The following is a 15,140-nucleotide window of genomic DNA, read 5'->3' on the forward strand; positions in this document are numbered from 1 at the left end:
AGAATACACAAGTACCTGAAGTACCAGCGCAGGAGCTGATAACTTGGACTGAGGAGCCTAGATATCACATCCTTTTCACGGACAATTTATTTTTAGCAGACCTAGGCAGCCACTGGGAGCTCATAATTTAGGCGTAATTTAGATCACTTATTCCCGCGACAATGGAAGCTCCTGTTGGTATAAGTATACGTCCAGTGGTATGGTATCAGTACAAAAAAAATGTAATGTCAGCTACAAGTTCTTCTTCTGTCTCAAAAAGTAAATAAATATTTTATTCTTTTGCGATTTGTTTTTTCGCTAATCGGTCTGCGAAAAACCTGCATGCAGCAGTCTGGGTTCGCGGAAAACATGAAACGTGAAAAGTAGTGATACAGCCCTAATCAGTAAATACCAGACAAAGCATAAGACTCAAAATAACCATGTGAGCGAATTCGGAGAAATTTCTGACAAAAATGTCATCAGTTTGTTAAAAAAAAAACCCCAACCTTCTGCGATCGGCTCTATCTCTTTTCTTTGACTTGTATAAGGTATACACCTGTCCCATTTTCAACGTTTAAATTGTTTAAGCACTTCACTTGTTCAAATAACTCTGGACGACCAAAAAACACGTCTAGCCAGGAGAAGTTCTCTTTGCGAATGACTTTATTCTGTATGACATCACAAAGAAGAAAAAGCACGCGCACGGTCAAAACCAATCAGATTCAGGCTGTTGCCTTCTCGTCGCCAAGTTAACGGTCGAGCGCGCTTGTCAACAGATTTTCCTCTATAAGGAGTCGTGCGATTTCAGTCACGATCAGTGAAGTGCTATCAGACATGCTGTTTTCTTGAGGGCAGGTCCCTTTTATTCTTCAAAAAATCCACTCTCTGGAAAGGGCGCCGCAAGTAATCGCGTCGAATTCTTTCCTGGGAAGACATTAGTGTCCAGCCTGCTCACAGCCAATTCAATGAGACTGGATACCAAGTGCGGCAAATAGAAACTTCAGCTTAGTTCAAAATTAGACTGCGAGCAGTCTCTCTTTTTGCTTGGTCCGGCGAGCAAAACGCCCGAGACACGCAAATGACCACGCGCGTGACTGAAGGCGGGAGACGGGAGAGGCTGCCGCCCTCGTTTCTCGCGTCTCGCGGCTTCGCCGCTCAACGCTCGCGCGCGCGTGCCCTTCCCTTACTAAACTGAAGAAAAAAAGAGACTGCTCGCAGTCTAGTTCAAAACCAAATCCTTGAATAGCCTATTCCAGGCTCCAAGGGAAGGTAGTACTGCAGTCGTTCACAGATCGCGCGCGTCTTCCTTTCGCTACTTACCTACTATACGAGAGCATGGCAGAGGCTATGACGTAGGGTTCATTAAAAGCCCAAAAGAGGAGGTTGATAATAGAGCGAAATATGGAAATTTTAAGAAACAACAGAGCAGAAAATCAAACATAGTGTTATAATGACTTTATTGCACATGGCTTCATAACAATAACATAATTTAGAAGATAACAATCTTCGCTTTAATCAATAATTTGATTTTCTTAGAGCTTTACAAAATAAATAAACTCTCGCTGTTTCTTCTTTTCAACCTTACTTCATAGTGTTTCTTTTTCCAGTAGATAAAAAAAATGTACAATTTATTGTTTGTTTCAACTCTTTAACGCTTTCAAACCTAATAACGACCAACATGCAATTTCTCCTTACAGTATCCCTCTGCTATCAAACAAAAAGGCTGTGAGAATAGCAGAAATGATCACAAACCGTTGTGTTTTGATTATGAACAAAGAGAGCAGAGGGAGCCATCCCGTAAATGACCTTACAAACGCCCGGGGTCTCAGCGGGGACGTTTAATAGATGGGAAGCGTTTGAAAGAGAGACGCGCTTATTCTCTTAACTGTAACAGGCTCAACGAAACTAATATGCTTTCCGCGAAATTATCAAGAGTTTTGAAATAGCGGAATATCCACTTTATCAATTGATACTCCTAGGTCGTCTAGAGATCCATATCGCTCTTTCAAATCCGGCCAACATCGATGTCAGAATCCTAGCTCAGGGTTATTACGTTGCCATCGTCAGTCTATCCTTGCTTTAACCTTCCAACAAGATGATATCCACAAAGCCTCATCATCAAGCAAGAAACTGAATAATTTGAAGGATTTTGCACCTTCTTGCTAATCAGCTTAGTATTTTGGAGTCATTTTTATAGGGGGCGTCTATTACACTGAGGGCGTTTAATAAAGAAGGGCGTCTAATACAATGTTAACAGTGTAGCGTGGCGTTCATTACATAAGAGGCGTTTATTAGGTCATTTACGTAAGCAAGCTGATCTTAGGGAAGAAAGGGGTTTTCTTATTTGCTATCACATACTTAATCTCTGCAGACTACGAGCAGTCTCTCTTTTTTTTCTTAGTCCGTCGAGCGAAACGCGCGAGACACGAAAATGATCACTCGCCCCTCACTAAATCTGAAGAAAATGAGAGACTACTCGCAATCTATAATCTCTGCTTTATCAGAATCTATTTAAGTAATTAGAAAACAATACTGCTTATTGTAGCCTACCAATTGTTGCATATACAGCCGTTGTAAAGTGTTTATCCCAGTGATGGTAAATGTTGCGTGAAGAGACAACGGTCATGGAGAACTACTCCTTCCAAGAACAATTTTAGAAAGGAGAACAAACAGCACCATTTTATACACCGCAATTCTTTGGGAAGTCTTCATCACGAACCATTACCACAAGAAAGCACCTTCTCAGGATCCCACCAGGTTTTTTAACTGCAACCAAATGGTACGCCAAAAATTCGATACCTTCGGAGGTTTAGACATGCCAAATTGTATCAAATTGAAGATGGCAACTATTCATTCCATGCTTTGGTTTAGTGACGGAACAGTGCTTGTTCTTGAATGATAAAATCGGTTTATAATTATTAGCAATTGATAGATTTAAGGAGATTTTACACGAGACGATTTGCAACGATGATTTTGTGGGCAACAATGTTAGAATAATGTTGTGACAATTCAAACAATGTCGCAACTATGTTGCAACACTCGGTTGCGCTCAAAATCGCCGTTGCGAATCGTTCCATGTGTCATCAACTTTAGCAAAGGCAACGTAGCGACTATGACGACGGCGGGTAACCTCGTACCCAGATCTCTTGGGTACGAGAGAAGACGGCACGCGCAGATCTAAAATCCGACTTGACCTCGACTTGACCAATGGCAAGACGGCAAATTGAGAACCGGCAGTCGGGTTTAGTCCTCTCCGAGCGCTTTCGTGCCGTCAATTGTTGTTGCGTTGTCTTTGCTAAATTTGCCCAGAGTTCTTGGCGCTCATTGTGCCCCTGTTTTTGATCAGAAGTGTTGATTTCAGCTCAAGAGGAGTCTTTCTTAAAGGGGCGGGAATCTGTTTCACTAAAGCGTTCACTGTAAGTAGGTTGGCTGTACAAACTTTAAGTACAAAAACTCAGTACTGAGCGAGAAAAGAAAGGTAAACAAGAATTAGAACGCATGCATGCTAACACGTGATTACTGACGACACCAATCCGCCAGCGGTTTTCTGAGGGGAGGGAACATCGGGAGAAACCTTGAAACATTCCCAAGGATGGATTCTTCATACCTAAAAACAGGAAAAACGAGCCTCAATTAGGAGGTAAACTAGTTTGAAGCATTCACTAGCAAAAGCCGCCGAAGTGAAAACTCAAGCAAACACCTCAATTTCATATTTTGAGATGCAGTGTACTACTGAAGCACAAATGGTACCAAAACTGCTTAGAAAATTTATGAATGGTCACACGATAGCATTTTGTTCACAGACTCAAAAGTTAGACCTTCTTTACATTTCTATGATTGAACTCCAGCAGTGTTTAGACTGGCGGGTAATAAGTAAATAAACCCCTTCCGACAACTGCTGTATCGGATGATAATGCCCGCGGCGGAGAGATTGTCCCAAAAATAAACATTTGCCCGAGAAGCGAAGCTGTGTGAAAAAGTAAAGGCCAGTTACAAGTCAAGGGCAACCAAGAACGGCTTCCTCCTAAATACGTTGAAAACACTTCTTAGGCTATCCAGAGTAGTTTTAGATCTCTAGAAAAAGCGGCGCTATAAAATTTGTATCTGTTCGGTCATCCTAGGGGACTTTGAGTCTTTCCGAAATTTTAAGGGCTTCAGTATTACTTTCCCTGATATTTTAGATGCAATTTATCGCTTTATGAATGTGAGAATTTTTCTGATTCCTATCTCTATCACATTTTTTAATCCGAAAATTTTAGGTTTTTTTCTACGCAAAACAGCATTACTTGGGGAGTGAAATGTAAAAAATTAAGCTTCAGAAAATCGTTGGGAATTTATTAGATAAGTTTCGAAAACTGTACAAGAATGGAACGGTCATCTGAAAATTTGTAGCTGTCCTCAGTAAATAGAAAATTTTAGGCAATATTTACTTCTCCGAACAGATATTGTACAGAAAAAAGTCCGTGGGTGCCCTGTGCCTCTGACAAGTGCTCAAAGGCTTAACCCTTTAAAGTCTAAGAGTGATCGGCAGCAAATTTCTCCTTGTAATATTACTGCTTTATAAAACAGAGTGGTCACAACAATTAAGGAGATGATCACACAGGATGAATTCAATTGACACTTCAACAACTTCTCCTCACTTCCTCGATGGGAAACGTATACAGACAACAATGAGAATTTAATTTTTGATATGAGGGTTAAAGGTTTATGAAAAAGACCCTTACCTTGTCAGGATCGTACACTGGGAGTTTGCTCAGTAACGGTAAATCGGTTTCCTCATCACGTGCTATGTACAATGTATGGCCATAACCGCACGCTACTTCCTGAACGTAGATGCCTTCCAGTGGTTCTACAATCTTAGGGTTTGTTGATGATTTTTGCCCTCCTTTTCTAAGTCCATATCCCTGAGAAAAAACAAATACTCACTACTAAGAATGCAGCCATTATCATTACAAGTGACAGTTCTTCCGCAAAAGGGAGAATATATTTCTATTTATAAAATAACTAAGATGGTACGCCTGTTCTGATTGGTTAAAAGCCTATGGTGATTTACCGGCGTGATAACCTACTTGTAAACAAGCTTTTCTCGTGTTCTCTCAACATCCCGCATGCGTTATCACACCGGTAAACCCTAAGGAAGTGTTGTCTATTGCTTAAATAATCAGACAGCCTTTATCATAAGTAAGGGCGTTATATGGGAAGCTTGGTAAGGCCTACAATAAGTACTGCTGTGGCACAGTCCAAAAATCACTGCACGCTAGGGGATTACAACAGCATTCGAGACCCTAAAGATAAAGTGTTTTTTTTTTCTCCAGTGGACGTTTGTGTACCCTAAATGGAGATGCGTTCTAACTAAAAGCACCCCGCCAAACTAAAGGTTCCATAGCCTCCTATGGAGGCATTCCTTTGCTTCGTCACGTAATCTCTTCTTTCCCTACGAGGAGGAGAGATTGCGTGATGGGCTAAACAATGTCTGCGTGGGAGGCTATAGGTTCTACGCTATCAGAGAACAAAACTCTTTAGACGGTTAACAGTTGTTGACTTTCTTTCCCTTGGTTTGGAAAGCTATGCTTAATTTCTACTGAATAAAAGAAACGCAGTTTATTTGAGTCTCAATATGTTACGCACGAAAGTATAAGAGAACTCAATTTTTCCATCTTCTTGTGCAGAAGAAAACGCCATTTTACGTGGTCATCCGAAGCACAAGAAGGTTTAGCCGTTTGCAGGGCAAAGGCTGTACCTTCATTTCTCACATATTTTGGGCCCTGAGTATTGGTCCGGCTCCAGGAAACGAACCCGCGACCTCTCGCTCTTTAGACAAGTGTTCTTGCCGTGACTGAGCTTCTCCTGCTGCGGTTTGTGGACCACTGAAAAAAGCGAACACTAATTCAGTACATACGTCAGCTTCTTACCAGTTCTCCGTAGGTAGGGCTCGGTCCCCAACTGACTACGCTATCGTCTGCGGCGAGAACAATACTCGTTTTGCTGTCGAAAAAAAAACTCATAAGTTACGTTTAATCATCTGGCCAATGGTACGCATCAAAACCTGTTCACGAGGAGTGACACAGAAAATAGCCTGCATAACAGGCGCTTTATGAACCAAGCGAGGAAAACACGGCATTTTGCGTGAAGCACGAAACAAGCGCACAGCGCGAGACTAGGGTAGAAGAAAAGAAAATGCTCGTCTAGCGCTTATACAGGCTACACAGAAAATTCCTTTACAAATGAAGCACCAATCGCTTCTGACGCTGTCAAGTTGAGTAGGAAAAGTTTGACTCTCATGCTTAATTTTCGGATGAAAAAGCTGATTTGCTAAGTGGTTCCATCAATTTAACCCCACCCTCTTCCTTGAACCCTTCCCTCCCCCTCCCTGAAAACAATTCCCCTCTTTAACACTTGAGTATATCGGTTTGGTTTGAATCCAGGAGAGAGGGAGGTGAATTACCGGGTCCATCACGTTACGTCCCATGGTCCCTGGGTCCCCGGGTCCCCGTGGACAAGGTCTCTTGGGGGGTATTGAAGAAAGCGCGAGCGGATAGGGAGAGAATAGGGAGGTAAGGCGGGGGGGGGGGGAAGGGGGGGCTCCCGCCTCCCTCACCACGCTTACCAAGGGCACCTGTCCGCAAGTAAAGTAGGCTGATTTAGCAACAGAGCGGGAAAGTCAGTTGACGACGGCGCGCAGAAATTAAACAATGGCTTGACTAACGGCAGAACGGCAAATTGGGCACCGGAAGTCGTGTTTAGTCCTCTCAAAGCGTTTTGCCGTCGTCAACTGACGTTCACGTCCTGTTGCTAAATCAGCCTAATATCTAAAATAATAAACAATTATTGGATAAAGTTTTGTAATACAGTCAAACACGGACAGCTAATTATTACGGTTCATGTCCTCTAAATTCAACCTGCTTAATACGGGCACCGCGTTCATACTGACACTTTCTATCATCCGCCATTTTCTCCAGCCTTTCCAAAACGCTGCGCTACCGCGCCTTCCATTCCTTTTTCAATTGTACTGATATCGGAAAACGTCTTCCAAATATGGTAAACGCTAGCTGGTTGTGAAGAATAATCAGGGGAATTTCAGCCAATCAGATAGGGAGAAAACCTGACTAATCTTTCTATTGCTCAATAAGTTTACAGGTTGCCATGGTTACAAAACAACAACTATACGAAGATAATATTACAGAAGCATTGCCCGCAGCTGCAGTAGCAAAGCTATTCCTTATTCAAGGCGGGACAATGAGTGCAAAATATTAAATTACTGGATACTTACGAGCAGCCAACACTGCGTACATCCCAGCCACACATATCGCTAACTGGCTTAGGATACATGGTCGCATCACCTGTACTCTTCGTCTGACCCCAGAAAAATAACTGAGAATTCTTTACCCCACAGACTGACATGCTGTATGTGGAACCAGCATGAACAGATGAAACACCTAAAAAAGATGTCGGGTAAGATTAAAGAGGCTGTGTGACTGTCAAGGCTACCTTGTTCATTTTGTTTTTAATAGCAGTTACCGTAAGTGACCTAATAAAAGCCCACTTCCAAATAAACGCCTCATATAATAAAATGTCTCTCTTTCGTAGTACGTCAAACCTCATCTAAAATTTTCGGAAAAATAATACTCAAGACCTTGTAATTTCGAAAAGACTCAAGCTTCCCTCGGATGACTGAACAGATACAAATTTTATAGCACCGCTTAGAATGCATTTCTAGATATCTAAAAGTACTCTGGATAGCCTAAAAAGTGTTTTCAATGTATTTAGGAGGAAACCATCGTTGGGTGCCCCTGTTTAATGTTTCTTTCAATTCGGTGGCCGTTCCTTCTGTTTGAATTTTGATAATTTTTGTCACACAGCTCCTGCGGCTAACTCGACCTGTGATTGAACTAACGCAAAAATTTTCCTTCATCACATAAATAGATAAAATACATTGGCTTTTGTACAGTGGATTAAAAGCTGGCATCTTTGCATCTTCAAATACCCTGCCGAGACAGAGCTAAGGCTTGAAAAGCTGCATTTTGGATTGTACTATAGCCTGCGAAAACATCCGTTTCGAAACGTCCCCAGCTACGAAGAGCGAGGAGAAACGGATGTTTTCGCAGGCTAATTGTACTAATGTGGACAACTTACTCCATCAAGTCAGCTAAGTCAAATCTAAATTTTTGAACAACTGCTGTATTATATTGAAACAATGTCACATAACTAAGTTAATAGTTTGCGGTACAAGAGGTTCAGTGTGTATGTTGACAGTATTTTCGCGTAAACTCGAAAAAAAGACTTGATTCTCTTCCGGTTCTTTTTCTACCCGGTGACTTTGGCGAGTTCTTAGGGTCCCCTTTCCCTGAGAGAGAAATCTCCAAAAAATGAATATTTATACTTACTTTTTCCTTTGAAGAAGTTCACGAGTCTAGGAACCAGTTCGTCTTTTTGTTGGTAATGACCAAGGCGGCCATAACCTCCAAATCCCCAAGTGTATACCCTGTCTTTAGTGTCTCTTGCAACCTGGAAAAAAAATTTACACAATTGACAAACGCTTATAGGGCCAAAACAGCGAGAAGTTTTTTTTTCAGTAAAGTACAATGTTTTGAGCGCGCAGAGCTAACTGAGGACCACACTATTTTTAGATCGTCTGCTGGTGACAACATCACCATTTCTACCCTGTCAAACGACTCACCGACTGAGCAACAAACAAACAGACCGCTGGCCTTACAGACAGGAGAGTTGAGTCTGCTAACAGCCCATTTGGCTCATCTAAACGGTAGGTAGGCTCGGATAGACTGAGGAGAGATCATCGAGTTTTCCCTTGGGATGGCAATCGCTAGTCACACTTCTAGGGGCTTCCTTGCTCGGTTTCCTCGCTTATGGGACAAACCAAGGCTCTCCCCCGCGCAAAGCCTCCTAGCTAGATAAACTTGATATTTACTTCTTAGTGGCACTATACCTAAATAGTGTTCACTTAAAGTTTTCTAAAAATACCTGATTTATTTTCGTACGGACGGACGAAAACGGAGATTTTCCAATAGGATGATATCATACATCATACGGCGCATGCTCTGAAAGGGTCGCTACCGTATTTCTGTCGTTTTCAGTAGCGTTTTCGTGTGGATAGGAGTAAAGGATTCAAATACGGTAAGTATGGACGCGTTTTTTTTTTAACGGAGAAAAAACCCTCATTTTCAAAAATATTCAAATACGTGTGAACGAGGCGTAACACAGAATCGACTGTATGGAAAGAGAAAAATCTTACCGTGTGATTATTACCACAACATACATCTACTATCTTGACATCATCCAAAACGTGCGTCAAGCCATCTCTTGTCTTCTCCACAAAGACAGCAACGTGCCGCGGAAGAACCTCGCAGTCAAACGCCAACTTGTTGGCCGTGACGAAGTACTGCCCGTCTGTGTTATGGCCAAGCTGCCCGTATTCAGGGCGACCGAACGAGTAGAGTAAGTTATTTTCGTCAATAAACATGCTAAATTCAGCACCACAAGCTGTTTTGATGATCTTTTTGTTTCCTGGATGAACAATCTGTTACGTGACAAAAAAGGGAAGAAAATTACAGATAAAAAACTCTTTGCCAATATTTACTTAACTTGCAAGCTCCCGACTGCTTCAGTGTTCTACATCTTATTGCATTTTGCCTTCGCAAATACCACACGGAAACTTTTTCCTGTAGAACGGGTCATTTCAGCACAGTTAATTAACAATTATTCCTCGAGCCCGAATGGGCTATTGACTCAGAGGCCAAGAGGGCGAGAGGAATAATTGTTTTAGTAAAATCCAACTAGTTGGTCAAAAATATTGAGACAAAACAACTTTAGCTAGTTAAAGCTAGACTTTAATCCTTTTTGGCCGCCAAAAAGCCGGCGCTTTTCGCTACTAGTTCGCTATAACATATAGCCTAATAGTAGCTCAACCTATCAGACCGCAGCATTGATAATAGACCACTAATTGGATTTTACTAAAATGTAGGTAGCGTCTAAAACTCAGCCAGGAAACACCTGAGAACTCTTGAGCTGAACTTTTCCAATGAGTGTTTCTGCACTCAAATCTAAATTGGTATTTAGAAGTGTTGTAAAGTTTAACTAGAAAGGTATGAAAACTGGGCCAAGTCGAAGGCGCACCATAATGGTGAGATTAACCAAAATGATTAAATTAGATGGGTATCCTGTACCTGGACAGGCTTTGGCATAATGGGCTTTTGATGACCTTGGCCTAGCTGTGACATTTTATTGTCTCCAAATCCAAACAAGATGCCTTCAGCTGAAAAATAAAATAACTTACATGTAATATGAAACAAACCAAGAAACAATAACCCAAAGCTAAGCGTTGACTCTTTTAATTCCTTAGCCACTTTTCCTAACCTGTAAGGACCAGAGTGTGTGCCTTTCCACAACTGGCCTGTACAAAAGTGTAGGTCTTTAAACTCTCTATGACCTTTGGCTTATTGCAGCGGATTGTGTCCCCATGGCCAAGCTGGCCTTTGTCATTACGACCTAGCAAAAAGAAACCATTAAAATTAAGTTAGACTCTAAAATGTACAGAAGATAATGATGAGGATGGTGTTGATGATGATGATGATGATGGTGTTGGCGTTGATAATGATGATTGTGACAATGATGATGGCAGCGATGATGATGATGATTTTGCAATAGCATGTGCTACACTTTTGGGTTAGCAATCTTAAATCAATATCAGCAAAAAAGTTGATTATTAACTCTACACCACATACCAAAACTCATGATAGTTCCACCCTCGCAAATGATAATACTGTGACAAGCACTAGGTCCTGATGCCACATGCTGGACTCTGATGTTGTTTAACGATGAAATACTGTGTGGTTCCCACAAGTTAGGCCCTCCTGCATTAGCTGCATTAAAATCAAAAGTAACAGCAGTCGTGGAAATTTAGCAGCCTAATGATTCCTCGTAATCAATGTTAAAATCTATATGTACTTCACAAAAAAATTATTATTATTATTATAAATCAATCAAATACCAGAGCTGTGGCATACTATGGCAGCACATGGTGACCCCTGGTGCCATAATTTTCCTTTTTGGTGACTAGGAAATCTTAGTTGTTTTTTTTAAAGAAATCCTATGATTAGGGTACCCTGGATTTCACAGGTCCATATTATTAAGCTCTCTTCAGGTTTTCTAAGAGAACAACCATGCAATCATAAATTACAATCCTCTGGTACAGTAATATTACATGTATAAACAACGGTTTGGTCAAGTCCATGTTTCTTAATAACAGGGCTCAGTGGAATACAGGACAATACACAGTTACACAGTGTATATTTTGAAAGGTCAAGATTACCCTCTTGATTTTTAAGTATTTTAATCCACTTCATTAGTCAATACTACTCAACAGTAAAGATCGCATATATGTAGTACTTATACAGCATAAATACACACATGCAATGTAAAGGGTAAAATTTATTGCATTTAAAAACATCAAGAAAATATAATTTTTTTGAGAGTTCTGTATTATTTTGATTAAAAATAAAGTTGGAAGATTGCCAACTTGAAGAACGAACAAACATTAGTTTATATCCACCTACCTCCAGATTTTGGGACCTCTTTTCGTCCAATCATGTCCCAGTTTGTTCCACCACTAATAAGAAGCCTACCACATGTGCTCACAGCTTCTGTGTTTGACTTAAGATTAGATGCAAAAAAGCAAATTTAATCATGATTTGTATAGTGCTGCTTCAGTGGACTATATTTAAATACTTCAAAGACCAATGATAACGTACACATAAAAAAATGTGAAGTTAAACTACCCTTTTTGTTTCCTATTTAAAATGCTATAACAAAATCTGGATGTTTCTTGGTGTTGTGCAAACCATTGCCGGTTCACTTTTGTGTTGCATTATGGGTATTCTTCAGTGTCTTTTAAATCTTTTGTATTACCAACATCATTTTGGTGATTGCACTCATCTGCAACACTAAGATTTTTTTAACCGTCAAAATCTGGATCGGAACAGACTGGATCAAAACCCCTATACATCTTTATAAAACTCCTAGGGATGATAAAAAGGTGTTAATCTGACCCAAGCCATTATTAAAGTCTGCAGGGACAGTGGAGCAGGGAGGGAAGGTAATCTTCTAGAGAAAAATGGTTTATTTGTAATTAAGAATAAGGTACATGCTGTAAGCACTAGGAGTACCTTCCCTTTCAAAGAACTAGACACCAGAAGGTGTATACTGGGCTGCCATAAAACCTAGACTAGATAGAAATAATGTATAATTTGTATGGAAACGAAAAGTTTACCACAACAGACAGCTGACAGCGTATGAAAGGAAGAAGTAACCCTTCTAAATCCAGTCCCATGCCAGACACCACCCCAACCCACAGGTCTCTTTAAACTGTTTGAACTGAGACTATAAATATATGATTGATAATTCCAATGTTATTGATGGTTGATACAAAACTGTGTTTACTGTGGGCTTACCATCAACAGCATTTACATTCGTATTTTTGGAATTCTTATGCTTCCACCAAAGATAGATTGCCTATAGCTTCGATTCGCTTCGAGCTCCCTAATAAAATGTACTCTGCTGAAGTCCGCTGACCTATTCTATGTGTACTCTCATAACCTGTGCATGCGCTGAACACACCAGAGTGTGGCTTGTGCCAGAAGGAAAAACCAAGCCCATTTTATAACTGGGCCGAACCACAGGCAGCCCAGTAAAGATCTTATTGAGAATGTTGAAGAATAACATTTCCGTGCCTCTAGATTTCAAAATTTTCTGTGGTAGGACTCCCCAAGACTCCCCCTCCAACAAACTTGTGTCTCTAGCGTGCGTTTTCAAGCCCCCCCCCCCCCCCCCCCGCCTCCCAGTTGAAATAATTGCACTGACCCTAATACCATAAGACAATAAGATAAACTTGCAAATATTTAATCAGAGAAACCAAGGAGAAAGGAAAACAACAATAATTTATGAACCCAAAAATAGATCTAGAGTGTAATTTGGAGAGGTTAATTTTGGAATCAAAACACAACCTTAAGTTAATATTAGACCAATTAATATTTCATTTCTCCGGAAATTATCTCAAGAAGTAAAAGATAGAGTTTCTTGATAATGGCAGTACTTGTCAAATATTTCTGTAGTAAAAACAAAGATAAAATATCAGAAGACACTGTTACAAAACATCCCAGAAATCCCACCCACTGCATTCACTTACCTCTGATAGCAATTTTAAAGCCCACGTATCACTACACAAAAATCACTATCCATTGTCTATTCCTAAAAAAATCTATCTATCTGAATTGATAATTATATTCTTATAAGCTCTTTCTGGAGATCAAAGATGTAACGATTGAAAAGAATTATCACATGAATACAATAACATTCAATTTGTGAATAAAAAAATTCACAAATTTGAAATCCAGCTGACTAAATACCTTGAACATCATGAGATATTACAACAACTCTGCTTTAAATGTTTCCTTTTTGACCGAAGATTACAAGTTTAACCTCAACCTAACATTTGCTTTTCTTTGAGAAACACAATAGTTTATTAAATTGCCTGCAAACCAGGAAGCAATTTATTACTTAGGTAGTTAGTAATATTCTGAAATACATTGTCTGCTATAAGCAACACAATTGACAGGTACTTAAATTGTAGTGTGTGCTGAAATCTTCATAGTACCATCAATTCACTATCCTAAAATGAAGCCATGGACTTTTTAATCTATTCATCTCAAATAATGAAGGCAAATAATTTCGTTAAAAGCTGTCTTATTGACATTTTTATGAACTTTTTCTGTTTCAAAATCTTAAAAATAGAAGTGAAAGACAAAGAAAATTTGCAAATTAAATTGGGTTGAAGTTGAATCCCTCATGTGGTGCAGAATAATTTGGTTAAAAAGTTATATTTTTTCCCTTCAATCCGATCAACAGTATCAATTACCAGTTCCTTCCTTCAATCATCATCTGTTGAAAAAACATCGTAAAGCTTACAGAATTTTTTTTTTTACCAAGAGCTTCAAACCACACATGTTTTTACGATTTAATCTTTCTTGTGCTATAGCCCTCTGGTAAAGCAACTTTCATTCCAGTTTCCTTCGAATACGTGATTCACATCGAGTAACAAGACATTATTTCAGACATTTTCTAACAAAACCGCAAAAAGCGAAAACTGATATTATTACAGCTTGTTCATATCGTCCAAAAATGTTGATTTCCCGCGAAAGGCCGCTGCAATTATTGATTTGTGGCTAGTCTGAATGTCAAGACCTATCAACGTTCTACTTTACTCATTTTCGGCTGTCAATGGACTCAAATTTTCTTTTATCAATTTCCATTGATCTTTTCGCCTCAAATAAATTATTTTTCCCAGAAAGAACCGGAAACAACAGGACAAAAGATAGAATGCAGCCCGATCTTTAGTCCGTGCCACGGATCATTTGCATGAAAAAACTGTCATTTAAACAAAATCACTTGAAAAATAAATCTTACTGCGATCACGAGCAAAACCATAAATGAAACTGAATTTACATCTTTCTGTCCATCATGGTCCGCTGTAATTTAACATTAATCCAAAATAATTACATCTCCTAGAATATTTAACGCATTAGTCGCATTGGCCGTATAAAAACCCTTCAAACGAAATTCGATCTCCATGAATCAGCCAAGAACGCGCCGTCTCATGGAATTGCTCTAAATCCACCTAACCTGGACTTCGTCGCTCTCTGTGGCCTCCTCGGATGTTGTGTCAGCTAAGGTTTCGTCCTTTAAGTGCTCCTGCGGGAAATTTTCCTGACCCGGCGACTCAAGCGGCGTTGATGAATCTGTCTTCGATTTTTTCGAATTTTCATCAACGCAGCTATCAAGCTCTGCTTTTCGCTTGGTCGGCGCTACTTCCGGATTCGACATTTCCACAGAAATTAATCGTAATACTGAAAATTCGTGAAATTCACTTGATATATCCCCTTTTCCTTTGTTTTTTGAACAGAGCACTGTGACCGCCACACTACTGCGGCCAGAATGAATGACATAAAGACATGACAGAGGGGGAAATGGTGACAAGTTACCAGTACTTTCTCTTTGCGGTTAGTTGCAAATCTCCCAATGTAGGGACAGATGCAATCCAAAGGTGAATATTTCTTTTAACCTTACATCTGTAAAAGAGTATAGGACGCAAA

The 15,140-nt window shown here is 40.0% G+C and overlaps 1 protein-coding gene across 1 annotated transcript; it reads right to left on the reverse strand.

Annotated features, from left to right (window-relative positions):
* Positions 1-1,447: 1,447 nt before the first annotated feature.
* On the reverse strand, positions 1,448-14,991 carry LOC140941604 (protein RCC2-like). Its single transcript, XM_073390627.1, has 11 exons — positions 14,671-14,991; positions 11,550-11,646; positions 10,719-10,856; positions 10,351-10,482; positions 10,161-10,249; positions 9,230-9,514; positions 8,364-8,484; positions 7,250-7,415; positions 5,892-5,964; positions 4,704-4,883; positions 1,448-3,586 (listed from the first exon to the last, which is right to left on the reverse strand). The coding sequence occupies exons 1-11, from the start codon at positions 14,869-14,871 to the stop codon at positions 3,581-3,583; spliced, it is 1,488 nt and encodes a 495-aa protein (XP_073246728.1). The 5' UTR covers positions 14,872-14,991; the 3' UTR covers positions 1,448-3,580.
* Positions 14,992-15,140: the final 149 nt, after the last annotated feature.

The sequence above is a fragment of the Porites lutea genome, chromosome 1, assembly GCF_958299795.1.
Source record: "Porites lutea chromosome 1, jaPorLute2.1, whole genome shotgun sequence".
Taxonomy (NCBI): domain Eukaryota; kingdom Metazoa; phylum Cnidaria; class Anthozoa; order Scleractinia; family Poritidae; genus Porites; species Porites lutea.